General features: G+C 41.6%; 1 protein-coding gene across 2 annotated transcripts in view; it reads right to left on the reverse strand.

Annotated features, from left to right (window-relative positions):
• TBC1D8 (TBC1 domain family member 8) overlaps positions 1–15,513 on the reverse strand; it is a 48,225-nt gene that overhangs the window by 5,053 nt on the left and 27,659 nt on the right. For both annotated transcript variants that reach the window (XM_033051201.1, XM_033051200.1), the window contains exons 6-15: positions 11,947–12,154; positions 10,625–10,819; positions 9,389–9,571; positions 8,856–9,006; positions 7,601–7,815; positions 6,673–6,790; positions 2,295–2,580; positions 1,686–1,815; positions 1,314–1,412; positions 726–794 (exon numbers count right to left, since the gene is read on the reverse strand). In XM_033051201.1, the coding sequence (XP_032907092.1) occupies positions 726–794; positions 1,314–1,412; positions 1,686–1,815; positions 2,295–2,580; positions 6,673–6,790; positions 7,601–7,815; positions 8,856–9,006; positions 9,389–9,571; positions 10,625–10,819; positions 11,947–12,154 (1,654 nt within the window). The remainder of the gene's footprint in view (positions 1–725; positions 795–1,313; positions 1,413–1,685; positions 1,816–2,294; positions 2,581–6,672; positions 6,791–7,600; positions 7,816–8,855; positions 9,007–9,388; positions 9,572–10,624; positions 10,820–11,946; positions 12,155–15,513) is intronic.

Below are 15,513 nucleotides of genomic sequence, written 5' to 3' on the forward strand. Positions count from 1 at the left end.
CCCAGCAGCATCATCGTCTTAGAACCACTAATGGAGGCAGGATAGAGCTGCTCTTGGCGACAAAGCTGTGTAACCCTAACAATATACCACAATCATATTCTCAGTATTCATGGCTATGAACAGTACACAGAAGAAATGGTCCATTAAGTGAAGTAATTACAACTTGGACCTCTAAATTGAGTATAGTTGTATAAGCTTAGATGTCCCTCTATCAAACTTTATTGTAAGTTTTATCAAACATCAGCTTGATAGAAAGGAACTGAAATTGCTTTTAGTTTAAAAAAAAATTAGAAAATCCAGAACAAATGGCAAGGACACAAGGTTGTGGGGTTTGGGTATTTGTTTATTTTTCCCACAGAAAAGAGAGTCTGCCTTTAAAGAGCATTTAGAGAACAGGATTTAAAAGCACTGAAAATCTCACAGTGAGCAGAGCACCATAATATTTAATTTATTCTGCTTGTGAAAGTTAACCTAACTTGTCAGGGACCATTTCCAAGCAGAAAGTTAGAAAGAAACTCTGGAGCAGTTCTCTGAAGAATCAGCACATTACTATTCCTCTTTAACAACTGCACAACCACTGAAAGGACAAGATGGCAAGATCCCACCCAGGGAGCACAGCCCAGGCAGAGGACAGGAGGTCAGTGCTGCACTGCCAAGCAACAGCTGGAAGTTATACCCAAAGAAGCCTCAATGAGGTGCATCCCCTGCTTTTCAGGGAGACCAACCTTGAACAAGTCATACAGTTCCTCTAAATCTTCAGGAAGAATGGAAACATCTGGGATGACAACTCGGAGCTTAAAAAGAAGGAAAATCATGTTAGTGACATCAGTGACACAGACAGACTCACAAGCTGTACTTAGGTGGAACAGCTGAAAACCACAATTAAAAAAAATCTTGTGCTGTTTCCCCCCTTCTTTAGGTTCACCAGTTGGAGAGATCCATGAAAAGAGAAATCCCTCAAGGGCTATTAGGAACAAAGACAGGAAGTCCCTAAGCTACAGGTCACAGAGGCCAGGGATGCATTGCATGATGCTGTCTCTCCTCATGCTTTTCCCCATGCATCTGCTGAGGACTGGCCACAGTCACAGATAAGGTGCTGGGCTGGACAGTCCTGCAGTTGTTCAGAACTTTAAAGCCACCCCAAACTATAATAATTATATGGCTTCCAAAGAAAAACCATTGGCATCCCAGAAAAGCTTTTTGCAGAGTCAGCAATGATTTTTCAAGACCTGGCGGCACCTTTTTAGAAACTAAACCAACGTGTCTCTAGAGGCAATGCTGAGCTACTGCAGTCAAAATAATGCCCTGCTCACCACATTCTGCTTGGTTGTATCTTCGTGGCTCTGCAGGACACGGATCCGGTGTTTGTAGCGCATGTGCTCTATCTGCTCCACAGAATGGTCTCCAAATTTCTGTAAGAGAGGAACAGAAGTTAATTCTCTATTTTATGATACTTGTATTAATTGGAAATACAGCTTTAAAAGTGCAGTGAGACCTTGAACAAAAAGCATACCCAGTCTCTAATTAATCTAGGTACTCATACTACACCTAGTCTTGTGCATGAGAACATTTGGTCAAGGAATCTGTAAACATGTGCATTAATTTTCAAAGCATCCAAGCTGAATTTAACCTTCTTCTTTAAAATTCTAACTTAAATGACTAGTAGATAGAAAGTTTTATTTTACCTCGTAGGAGTCGTGAATCAGATTTGCTATTTCAGTCACTGGCGAGGGTTCCTGGTCGTCACTGAAGAATGCATGGTGATTACCAATAGGTGGCAGAGGGCTTTCCTCGTTTTTGACATGCTCTAAAAATCTGAAGGGAGGAAATGTATAAGAACAGAGATCACATTGCACTGTTCTCCTCTAAATTCAAATAAGCAAATAAGTCATGGCTCAGACTGAGAAATAAATTGAGTTTTGGGCAAGCTAGACTCTTAAAAAATGCCCTTGTGATTACTCATCTGAGGAACAGCAAGCCAGCCAAATGACTAAACGCTGCCCAAGGAAGAAAACTTCTGTCTCCTTGAAGTCTGGAGCAGGAAGCCCGTCAGTCTAGGAAGGCACGAAGAGCAGCAGTAAATATTGCACACTGACGCAGGCGATGCACGTCTCGGCAGTGCCAGGAAATTTCACAGGACATCTCGTCCGATGTACGAAGCCATTGTTTAAGGCAGACACTGTGACAGCAGCAGCAGCAGGGTGACACAGAGGGGCCCTGGTGCCTACTGAGCAATGCCTTTGTCTCAGGGCAGAACAGCCTGTGATGGAAGGAGCACTCCTGTGTGGCCATACCTGCTCAGGATCATCAGGGCCTGCCCATCATCCTTGCTGTTACACAGATCCACAGCGTTGGCCTCCAGTATGGCCAAGCCCAGCTGGAAAATAGCTTTGATGCCATCATAGAAGAAGCAGTCCACAACATTCACAGCACTTTCCAGAGGCATGATGCTGAGGAAAAGGGTAAGGAACCAGGAAAGAGAGATGGAAGCTAGGGCTGTCAGATCCTTCATATGTTCAGCCAGCTCTGGAAGTTGCTCTTTTATAAGCTCTTCAAACACTGACTGGTCTACCTGAGCACCTACAAGTCATAAAGGAACAGTATTAGCCAGGACTGACACAGGAAAAATATTTTTTAAGCTAATCACTGCTGTGAACTATTAACTGCAAGATTTGCTTAAAATTTAAACCAGCAAGAGACACACACATCTACAATGAAAAATGCCATTATCCTCCTGCTGTGATCTCCGCCCAACCCTTGTGTCCATAACCCTTACTGAACAACTTTCTGCAAAAAGTGTGTTAATTCTCCTAAGTGCCTTTAGGGTGCAATGAAATAGCAATAGCAGCAGCTGTTGGTCTTGGCTACAAGAGTACATAATAATTAAGTGCTGGCAAAAGCAATCTTAAAGCATTTTATTGCTCCACTTGGGATGTATGCAGTAAAAATAAGACAGTACACATTCCTCTCCAATGTATGTACTCAAGCAAGTGGGCAGCAAAGGTTTAGATCTAAGTGAGAAAATACAGGATGGAAGTCTAGATATGGCTACACACATCAAGCAGGAAGAATATTTACACGGAAGTACATGCACAAATACAAATATATACTTACAAGCACACATATCTACACATAAAGAAAAAAATACTTTTGCAATGCCCAGATAAAAGATTTCCTAACTGTCCCAATCAGTCTTTCCAAAAAGAGCAGATCTGGGCTCTGGTTCAGTTACTCTCAATTCTGCTTTGCCAGCAGCTATTACAGAATCAATAAAGTTTCTTTTCAATGAAGTGGACTGTGTCTACAAACGAAATCTGCAACATCAGGGCTTTGAACAAAGACACTGCAAGTTAAAAATATTCCTGAATACAAAATGCAGTTAGATTTTCAATTATTTTGTCCTTCTCAAGTTATTGCTTTTCTTTCTTATAGTCCATGTCCTGCTAATATTAGGACACAATTTTAATTGCTGATACATATATCCCTAGCACTCAAAACTTCTATTGTACAAAAGCAGAATATAACCTGGTCAATTTGTGGCACAGAGTCAATATCTTTTGGCTTTACAACAAAATCACAGGGAAAAAAATAGCTATGACATTTCTCTGTCTTAGAACCTTTCACATCAGGCCACAAAGAGCTTCTGCTGGTGACTGAAAAAACATTACAGCACCACAAATCAAAAATAAAAGCCCATGGACATCCAAAAAGCTTTTGAGAAACACATCAAGCATGATGCTTTGAAGGAAAAGCCTCCCTTAAGATTGAAGAAAAGGAGAAAAACAGACTGAAGTTACTCAACAGAGGGCAATTTTTGTTTGGGATTTTTTAATAAGCTTAATGCAAACAATTTAATAGCCATAGTTAACACAGACCCAAAAACCAGAGCTGGATTTAGAGGTATTTGAAGGAAGCCAGAGACAGATAGACAAGACATATATAAATAGATCATTCCAGACTCAGAGACATCACTGTCAAAACCAGAGCTTTAAAAGGAAAATGCAACACTGCCCAGATCTTTCTCAGATCTTCTTATAGTAAGTGTTGCCACTGTAGATGAAAGTCAAGCAGATGTATTAAAATGGACTGTTCTGTCCCTTTTTTCATTAGGCTCCCAGAAAACATGAAATCTGAGCAAATGAATCTTTATTACAGCATGAGACCATAATAAGGGAGGAAAATAGCAGGGCATGCATTTGAAAAATGAGGACCTTAGATGCAAGATAAATGACATCTTCAGGACTGAAAAGGCAAATCAGAGAAATGCAATAAGGTTTTCAGTGTTTCAAGAATTACAGTGTCAAGTTGATGACAATCTAACAGGTAAAGTGGGTTAAGATGTCCTGCTGGTTTATGCAGGGGATGGAAAAGTCATGGTAACTGAGAATAGGATATGCCTGACCCTTGCCACCACTCTTGACCCATACACAACTTGTTTCTATCTTGCATATATCTGCTTATAATTTCTTCTATCCATTGCAGAGAGGAGAAAGACAGAGGGAATTCCTGAAGGAAGAACCCTGCCTGTAGGCTTTTCCCATTTGCAAGCAGTGAAATAATGAAAAAGCTTGTGAAAGGGGTCAGAGCTGGCAAGGCTGAAGGAGAGAGGTGAAAGCAAAAAGGTTGAGAAGGACTGAAATGCCTAAGTTTTGAAAGCAAAAGTTCTAACTAACTATATAAACACACACATAAATAAGTAGAAGATTTTGAAAGTCATAAAGAAAAGATCCGAGACAAAAGGAAGCTAAGAAGACCTGTTATAACCAAGGTCATTAATTTGGTAGCTGTTTGGACTGTAGAGATTACTGGCTGACACTGAAGAGGAAAAGCACAGTAACGGGTGCAAGGTCAGAGATCACTGAAGTTTTTGAGAGATCAAAATTGGACAACAGTATTGGCAGGGTGCACAAAGAGGAAAAGTTGGGTCTTGGAAGTGTTACGCAGGAAGAAACAATACAAAGTTTAGACAAGAGCTGGTTGCAAATCAGAAAAGAAGGCTGACTGAAATGCAGAGCCAAGAACACTAACTCAAGCAACAGGAACCAGAGGAGGGGCAGGGTGGAAAAGATCAGTAGCACCAATATGGGCACGTTAAGTTCTAGGGTAAAGCAGAGCTACAGAAGTGCTCAGTGAAGCAACCATGCTGCAAAATTGCACCAGTGCCACTCAGCGAGGGAGAGCAAGGCAACTTCCAAGCTGAACTCCTGGCTCTTCACAGTGTGGTGAGCCATGGCAGTAGAGAGACACAGTACTGTTTCCTTGGGGTAAAGAGGGCCAGAAAATAGAGAGACAGGGCAACCAGAACTTGCAGCACTTGAACAGTGTAGGCTGTAGCCATGGCAAGTGACAGGCAAGATACAAAGCACAAATGAAGAACAACAAGGCAGGGGTACAGCTGGCCAGGTGAAGACAACTCATTAGGCTGGGCAGACAGAGAGCTACTTAAGGGCAATAACCCAGCAAGCATCAAAGCTATGAGTAATCCAAAGCATGCTGTTGATATCCAGAAATGCTTGAGTACCAATAAAGCTGTGCTCCTTTAATCAAGGAAGGAGACAGACAAACATGGAAGTCAATTATCAAAATAGCAGTTTAAAGTCATGTTTGAAGACAAGAAGAAAAATTCTGACAAATGGGACAGTTACAATGCCCAGTCCACTAGCAGAAAATACCAATGGCATTCAGAGCACTACAAACCATGCTAAGCATCCAGCTAAACTTTGGAATAACTCAGCTTTAACTTACCTTCTTGCCCATTCAGACAAGACAGAAACTGAGCACTGACACAGTGTCTGAAAGAAGGTATGACAACCCCATCCTTCAAGGAAAAGACTGGAAGTTTTCTCAAATGTCTCCTTCCACTCCACAGGCAGCACAAGAGTGCCCACGCCATTTCTAGCTCCCAGAACCACTACTGCCAGGGATTTGCTCCTATCCTCACTTCCTCATATGTGACCCTGGTCCCTCTCTGCCACAGCAAGGGTGTAACAGCAGATGCTGCAGCTATGGACTAAGGTTAGCCTTAAAACGGGAAAAGCTATCAAACATTACTGTGAGGGAAGAAAATTACTGCAAAGAACAAATACTGCTCAGCCCCTCTCTTTCTGTATGCATTAGGCATTCTGCACAACAGTCTCAAAAATAATGCCACTACACAGGAGACACAGCACATACAGTGCATGGCAGAGCTCATTACTCTAGCCCTCGTTACTAAGGGCTAGAGTAATGTATTAGACCTCATTACTAAGGGCTAGCGTAGATGCAAGCCTGCATTGCTCCAGCAGTCAGGCAATTCAGACAGTTCAGATCACAAAGCAGATCTTTATCTTAAACAGCTCGAGTCTCTAACAGTGCACGCTCCTAGCCAAGACCCACAAGCTCTTCTATTTATGTAACAGGCAAATGTGTCACCAATTTCTGACCAACAAGAAAGAAAAAAACAAACTGTAAAGCTGAGCACATATTTACAGATCTTGCAGTTCAAACCCTTCAGACCAAAACCAACCCTGGCTGAAATCTGAGCAGCCACCACTGCTGTCTCTGCACACCACATAAGGACATGGAGCACCTCATCCACGGGCTCTGGACCCCAGCTGATCCTGTGCATTTTCCCCAGCCCTGTGCCATATGGCTGCCCCTTCCCAGTCTGCAAGACAAGGAACATGAGCTCACCTATCACTCGGTGGTTGAAGTAATCCGGCAGCATCCGCTCACACACAGCAACCAGCAGCCAAAAGGCTTCTTCCTCTTTGGCATACAGCAGTAACACAGAGGTCAAAATATTCATAGACTGACAAGAGCAAAAAGAAAATGGGATTTGTTAGTGACAGCAAATCCTACTGACAAAAGCTCAACTGTGGCTATTTTTATAGAAAGAAATGTAGCCTAACAGGATATAAAGAACTAAGAAAAAAAATAGCAAGAAAAAGAGAGAACAGACATCAAATATATAATTGCAACCCACAGGCATAGCAAATTTTCCAAGTTTATGTATATGGCTTTTCATAAGAGCAATAGGAAACAATGGAGAGAAGCACAGTACTGAATTAGCCAAGACAAAGCGGTAACTGATCCTGCAAGATGTTTTTGGGAGCTGCTTTCAGTGCCCCCTATTCCCATGTCAGGACCACTCTCATGTTAATCAGAATTCAGGGAGTTGGCTAGCTAGACAAAGTACTTTCATCATTTCTCATCAGTTTTGAAAGAAAGTGGCAGAAAGGTTCATGAAGCCTCTGCCCCAGTGCACTACATAAATCTCATCTGTGTAGGCCAATTCGCCCTGCACTACTTTCAAGTATTGGCCAAGAAATGCACTTTTGAACAAACAGAAGCATCAGAAACAATTTTTTCCCCTCTTGTAACTAAAAATGCAGTTTGCAAAATACTGAAGGAATATTATTGGTAAGACAGAGCCTTTTGATGAGCCTATGTGTTTGTTTTCCAAGGAAAAATGATATTTAGTATCTAAAATTATGTACTTTTCCAACTAAAAGGGCATTTATTTATCAAAAGCACCATTAAAGCACTCTCAAGAGAATGACAGAGAGTGGGAAGAAAGGGGGAAAAAGCAGGGAGCATGGTTGTGCTGGGAATGTCTCACCTGGCAGTATCCTATTTTGGGGTTCCTGTGTGCGTACGCCGTGAGCACCCTCCTCAGGGCAGCGATCCCTGTCTCGCTCTGGAAGGCCGGGTGCTCGGGCAGCGAGCGGTGCAGGTCACGCTCGATCTCCTCTGTCGCCATGCAGCATTTGCCCATGGATGCCTCCACCAAATGCACGTAGTAGCCAGGGTGTGAGGCCAGATCTGTCTCAGCGTCTGAAGGTAGCAGGAAGGGAGAGAGAGGAAGATGGGAGTGGATAAGGACGATGCTAAACCGAAGTGTTGTGGGAATTACTGCTCAAAAGGGTATAAGCATGATGGTTTTCCCCAAGGTCTTGAATATCCAAACCTAAAAGAAAAAGTCCTAGCAGAGTATATGTCTTGAAAACTAAGTATTAGCAAGGCTTACATGACACAACATCATTCAAAACACTTTGATTCAGCAAAAGATATCTCCAGCAGAAAGTATTGGTTTGGGTTGAAAGTATTGGTTATAGATTATCTCATTCTAACCTTCCTGCTGTGGGCAGGGACGCCTTTCACAAGACCAGGTTGCTCAAAGCCTCATCCAGCCTGGCCTTGAACACTTCCAGGGATGGGGCACCCACAGCTTCTCTAGGCAAACCCTTCCAAGTGTCTCATCACCCACACGTATTATTGGGAGAAATGTATTCAGCACTGTTCACATGCTTCGAGGAGGAAAACTCCACATTTACAAATGTCTGAATATGTCATATATTGGACTAAGGACAAAACTTGAGACCATACTGTAGGCACGTTCTGGCTCTGCCATATCTGTCAATGAAATTAGTTTTTTCCATCTCCAGTTTCTGTAAGCCCTGCCAACATTCAACAAGAAGCAGAAGCAGGTCTGCCAACATTGAGATTGTCATTATTTTGCAATAATCTGATTTGTCTAGGGCTAACTCAGTATTTACTCTACAATCTAATTGCTGCTTGAAGATGAACATTGTTTCATGAAAACATGATGCTAATTTTAGCTTACATAGATTACAAAGATGTTATTTTGATTCTTCTGTACATCATATGATATCATCCTGACATAAAAATCTACAGATCTACCTGGGTACTTCCTTGCATATATTAGTTCAGTTTAGATCATGTCTTTTCCTTAAGTAGTATCACAGGTTACATGTAAAGGACATTTAACTGCCCTTGAGAGGTTTCTTGCCTGAATGTTTTGCCATGTCCAGAGTCAGATGAAGCCTAGAGCCAACATTTCTAAGCATGCCTACCTGAGAAAAGCAGCCAGAGTTTGCCTCTTAAGGATTCAGGAATTCCCATAGCAACAAGTTTTCTGATTTTCTCTGTGCGAAACATGGACACAGTTCTGCCATACTCTACAAAATGGTCATCCCACAGGCTCTCTTTGATTTGCTCCCTAGACTGGGAACAAGAAGATGTATTTAAAAAAAAAAAAGATCATGTGCATGCAAGAGCTGATAAACAAAAGCATTTCACGTATTAGAAATTCCACAAGGTATTCCATTACCAATGGAAATGAGAAGCCTGCTCTAGGAACTTCAACTTTCCCCACTTTCCGTATCTAATTCACCACACAGGGATAAAAATTATAAATATTCACCAGAATGAAATGGGGGAAGATAAAAATCCGAGCAAATAGAAAAGCTGTAATCCCATATCTGACTTCTCCAACCAATACAGAATGTATTTTACTAAAAATGCCTATCTGTCTGAATGTAACCCCAGCTTTTTTAAAAACAAAACAAAATCTAAAACTCCTACAGCTTCCCCAAATGTGACATACCTTTCCAAAATCAAGGCCTGGCATTCCTGACTGATGAAAGTCTGACCTTAGTGCTTCTGCATTGAGCAAGTAATTGTTCTCCTTTTCACATTCACTTCTCTCTTTCGCTGGTGAAGCCTCTGTTCCCAGACACGCAGGCTCATCATCCCCCAGTGTGCACATGGATCTGAAGGCAAGGCTATTCTGCAATGCCAAATCAAAGTGGCAGTGACTGAAAAGGCTAAGAACTACACCCTCAACTGTCCTCAAGTCAGAGAGCTGAGTTACCCTTTGCCTTTTGCATCAAAACCTGTAGCACCTTTCAGGAGGAAAGGTCTTATTCAAGACTTTATACATATTGTCATTCACTTACATGTCAGGAAAAGGGTTTTTACTTTAAAACAGAAGTTGTTCGCCAATTCTAAGTATCCTTGATGGCAAGCTACCAAACAGTTTTCTGCTATTATGATTTGAAAGATAAAATCAGAACAATTTATGTTGGAGAGGACTATAGTTTTCAATCCCCTACTCAAAGCAAGAGCCCTCAGCCCTGGTTGCTGGGGTCTGTGCCCAGTCGAGTTGATCTTCAAACTCCCCACTACTTGGCAGAAGACTGGCTGAGGAAGCCCTGCTCCCTCCACCTCTCCTTATAAAGCATGTGCTCTAGCCCCTGACCATCTTACAGCCCTCCACTAGATGTACTCTCAATTATCAATGCTTTTCATGTGTAATCAAGCAGAGTCAAAACTAGACACAGTACTCCTGATCAGCCTCATAAGTGCTGAATAAAAGGGAATAATAACATATTACAACATAATAACATTCTGTGATCTGATGGTTACAATCCTGCTAGTACAACCTGATATGGGGTTGTCCTCTGCATTTTAAGAGCACACTGCTGACTTACAGGCTTGACTTGTTCATGACTCCTGCACCTTTTCCACACAGCTGTTCTCTAACCAGCCAGTCCCCAGCCTCTCCTGTCACATGGACTTATTTTGCCAGGTTTCACATTTGCTTTTGTTCACCTTTGTGAGATTTCTATCACTTCATTCCTCCAGATTGTTAAGGTCTCTGTGAAGGGCAGCCCAGCTGCCCACTGCAGAACTTGCTCTCCCCAGCACATCAATCACAGCCAGGTCCTTAAAGGTGGCATCAGATAAGCATTGGCTTAAGATCAATTTGGGGGCTTCCCAAAAAAGGCAGGAGAGTGGAATAATGGATGAACACAATAAATTAATAATAAAAGTCCAGTACCTGATTGTTATTTTGCAAGTTGTTACAGTGCAATGGGTTGCTGGAGTTCACCTCTTTTAACCTCTGGAGCAGGTTCTCCACCAAAGCATCCCGGTCCTTCAGCTCAATGAACTGAAAGGCTGTCTTACTTCTTATGCTAACAATGATGGGATTAGGGAGAAGGCTTGTGTCCTCCATCTTCTCTATACTGATTACCTTTTCCAGAGACATTACAGAAAACACATTAGGCACCACATCCACCAAAAAATATTCTATGTGTACCAAAACACAGCATTTCATGTGCATGCTTTAAATGTGGTTTTTCATACTGGCTTTCCTTGATCAAACCCATCCTACTGCCTGAAGTTCATGGTCTCTCTAGAAGCTCAAAGCAGATGCCAAAAAGTATCCCAGATGCCTTTTTTTTTTTTTTTCTAAATTACTTTGCATCCTACCTCTAAACAGCAGACTGAGAGAAAAGATAAGAAAGGGGTGTATGATTTGAAAAATTCTTTCCAAAAGGATCACCTTCATCAAATTCCGGGGATTGGAGGAGGAAATTTACTTTCCCACCTTTGAAGATGGAGAAAAACAGTTGTTTTGTTAACAACACTGTTCTCATATTGTTTTCTGTTTCTGCAACAGTGGAAGGTAAGTTGCTACAGTTACAATATGATTTGGATGTTACTCTATTATTAGTTGAGGATGAAAGGAAAGCTTTAATTAAGAGATCACAACAGCCTTGTATTCACATCAGATCAGACAGATGTTAGCTGACAGCTTCCTTCTTCTGTTCTACTCCCATCACCTTTTCTTGTGCTCTCCCTCCATTTAAATTCATCTCTTGATTTCATGGAAATTTGTCAGCCCATCACTGCATCCATAACATCCCCTCCTTCTCTCTGCCCTACAGCTTGGCCAAGTACCCACAGGTCTGTTAAAGGCTGTCTATGGAGGGAGAGCTCAACACTTGTGTTGATCCCAGGCAAGGGTGTTTTAGCATTGCTGGAATGGGTCCAAGCCAATCTCCATAAACATCAAGCTGAATGTACACATTTGTAGAGCTGAGAGGGGAGCCTTGTCCAAGTCTTGAGCCAAGCAGACTCTTTTTGAAGTTTTCTGAACTGCTGCATCACCTGTCCATACTTCACTTTGAATCACCCATATTTTTAGGAGCTCAGGCCCTAGTGAGACCCAGAACAAACTGTACAAGAATCCTGTAGGCAAGATACACACAAGCTTTTTCATCAAACAATTCTTTGCAGGAAAGTCAAGTGGCAGCAGAGGCTTAGGGCAGTAAAAGGCAGATAAGGATCCAAAGTGAAACAAACAAACAACTCTACCTCTCTAAGTGGGATGATAACAGTACAGCAGCCATTTTCTTTGCTGGCAAAACAGATATAACTGTCTGAAGTGTACATCCTCCCCGCTGTGTGACAGCGACTGAACGGCGTCCACAGAGAACAGTCCACAACTTCATGCAGCTTCTCCTTCCTGGGCAATCTGAAGAAGGCCCGAAAGAATTCATTCTGTGCTCTGGCTTCAAGATCCCTTAAGAAAAAGCAGCAAGAAAGAATCACAAGATCCTGAAAGCCAGGACATGCAATGTGAGAATAAATTTTTTGTTGACCTCACCAGGAGCAAGGAATACAGAATAAAAACATCATGCACAGCAATCTTCAGTGCCTATGTGAAAAGAGCACTATATAAGCAACTTTAAAATATGTTAAAAGAAAAAACATTATCAATAACTGCTTTTTAATAATAAGGTCAAAAGCAACTAGTACAGTAACTAGGAAGGGAAAGTAATCCGAATCAGCTGTTTTGCTGGTTTGGGGTTTTTTTCAATTATTTTTAAACCATGCATTTTCTATGGCTGCTGTATGACTGTACAGACTCCAAGAGCTACAAATTTCAGTGCCTAGGAGATAATTAAATCTTTCATCTGATGAACATATATTGAGCAAGGGAGATTAGTTTGATGTTCCTTGTTTCCCTTCACAGTAGCGTTACCAACATCACCTCAGGGACTTGCACCTGCACCCAAAAGTAAAGCATTTGCTCAATGACTGCTTCCAAAGTGGTCTGTAATAGAAGTGTTAATGATGGTGGCATTTACATGATAGAATCCTTCACTTGCAGAGGTATCAGTCTCACAGAGCCCTCAGAACAGTTTCAAAACTCAGAACAGTTTCAGGTCATTTACACACTCAGTTGGGAATAACAGCACCAGCCACACTCAGTTTGAACTTGGCCTCCTTCCAGCCACCCATCCACATTTACATGGAAAGAAAAGTTTAAATAAATGAAACTTTCATTACTGAGCCATGGTTATACAGACTTGGCTTTGGGGACTTAATTTTCTTCTCCTTTCTTAATGAAGAAGCCTGCAGTAATTTGGAGAACTATGCAATTACATTATAAACAGGCCATGGCTATTAGCTCACCACCAGCAGCTCCAGAAACATTAGGGCTTAAATTCTGTAATTGTCTTTACTACAAGTACATTTTTCCTAGCATGATTCACTTTAGGGAGAAGAAAGAAAAAAGGGAGAAAAAAAAAGCTTGATTTTGTTCCACTGAAAGAATTTAAAGCGTGGGCTGAAGCATAACAGGGAGTGGTACCTTGGTGCTGTAAATCCCCTTTCCACTCCTTCCTTCACCCTGCTCTTCTGCAGACACCTTCCCTCTACCCCAGCTCTGCTGTTAAAATGTAAGTTGAGATAAATGAAGCTACTGCCTCAATAAGAAAATCAATTGTTTGTTTGGGTTTCTTCTTTTTTAGTTTAGTTTAATCCACAGAAAAAGACATAGCCATGTGAAACAGGAAGGAAGACAATCCAGAACAAAATGAGACCTGAGAAGAGAGGATCTGTATCTGCAAGCAAGAGAAAAGACAGAATACGCTCAACCAGTGTTCAGCTTCTGTTTCCTTCTCAAGCATTATCTTCCTTAATAATATTATCCAAAGAAAGCAGACAAATAGTCTCCTGTTTTTCACAGAGAACAAAGAGAAACCCTATTTGTGAAGAAAGACAAAAAGGTTGCTCCTGAACTAAAATTCCACAGTGAGAGCAGCTCTGATAAGTGCCTGCAGCGATCTGCTATTGTGACAAAGCTGGATCAGGATATGCCTCCTAGTTAACTCACCACTAAAATATTTTCCATTTTTGCACAGCACAGATGAATGCTGCTGATAGCATCTGCAGTCAGGTCTGGTAGAGCTGTGCTCCCTTGCTATTGTGCTGAAAGGTAAGAGCCTCCCTGCATCTACTCGGTTGTGAAGATTTCTCAACATTTATGTGAAAATTGAGGCTTTATACAGAAGGGTGGGACCTCTATTAAGGCACATGTTGTCTGTTATTTAAGAGCGGACTGTTTCCTATGCTCCAAAATCTGAAGCTTCTGAGTTTTCAGGATTTTGCTGCATTTCTTGGGGCTGCGAGCTTCACGTGCAGGGCCTTTCAGACAACAAACCACAGGATTTTAAGCTGAAGAACCATGACATTAATCACATCTGAAACTAAGCAAATTCACCAGCACTGTATCCATTCCAACTCACCCTGTACCTGTGGAAGGCTGCCAACCCCAACATCCCTGGAACTGCCTGTCCCCCCATGACTCACACACAGGCTCACACAGGGACATCACAGAGACCACACCACAGCCAGGGCTGCCCCAGAAACAAATGCTGAAATGGGCCAGCCTGCTTGGAGGAGAGATCCCAGACCGAAAAATGGTAGCAGAAGGATGACATGCTGTCAGCATTTACCACTGCGGGCTCAAACAAGAGGTTTTATTCCAAAGATGAACACCACGAATATATTTCCTGTTAAGCAAGCAAATTCTAGGGCTTAAAGGCTTCCCTTCAGCCAAAACAAAATTAGAGCTGGTTAAAATAAACCCCAACCCTACAACTCTAAAAAACCCACAAACAAATTTAGCTCCTAAAACAAGACAGGCAATTGTTTAAATGTGATACAACAAAAATGGCCCACGTCACCCAGTCCCACAGCTTCTATTTAGAGTTTCACAAGACCTCCAACACCAAACAGAAATGCAATCTTTCTATTTGAACTCCTACCTGTTTGAAAATTTCTACTCTTGCTTACAATTTCTAAGTCAGTTTGTTTTTAAGCAAATGCAGCATACTGAGTGATTCTTAACTAAAAGAATGAAAGCTATCATTATGTAAAAATAATGTTTATGGAGTATTTACACAAGCACCAGAAGAATAAAAGGCAACAAGATGCTACTGCCTTGTTCCCTACTTTTCAAAAAACTCAGCAATTCCTTCTGAGTGCAGCTCCCAACTTGCATGTAATGGGATCATGGACTGCCTCCAACTCCAGCACTTCAAAGTGAACGGCAAGCCTGAACTGCAATAACTCCTTGTGCATGACCCCCATGTTACCTTCCAAGAGTTTTAAATTAAAGGAAATAACACACACAAAACTAATAAAATGCCTAAAAGCACCAGGATGCTTAAAATGCTGTCCTCACTGTCAAATGTTTTTCTGTGCTTCAAATCCAGCAGAAGCCAACTTGGCAAGATTTTAGCTCCGCTGAGTCACTTGTTGCTTATCTAAAATCTAAACAGACTCACTAACCTCTTGCTTTAAGAGGCAGATTACTAGATTCTTCTTACTATTGAGACTCCAGAAAGTCAGATACTTTGGAAATAATACATCCAACAATATATGTCTTAGAAGAACTGCTAAATTCATGTGGGAAGAAAGGCTTCTTATAAGTAAGCCAGGAGATGTTATCTGAGAAGAACCAACAGGGACTTGTCAGGACACATGTAAACTGAACATCATTCCCTTACACAGCAGGAACACTAGACTTGTACATGAAGGAGTTGCAATGAATGCTTTAGCCAAAATTTATGAAAGTCTTGATATATCCTC

Source organism: Catharus ustulatus, chromosome 2 (assembly GCF_009819885.2).
Source record: "Catharus ustulatus isolate bCatUst1 chromosome 2, bCatUst1.pri.v2, whole genome shotgun sequence".
NCBI classification, from domain to species: Eukaryota; Metazoa; Chordata; class Aves; order Passeriformes; family Turdidae; genus Catharus; species Catharus ustulatus.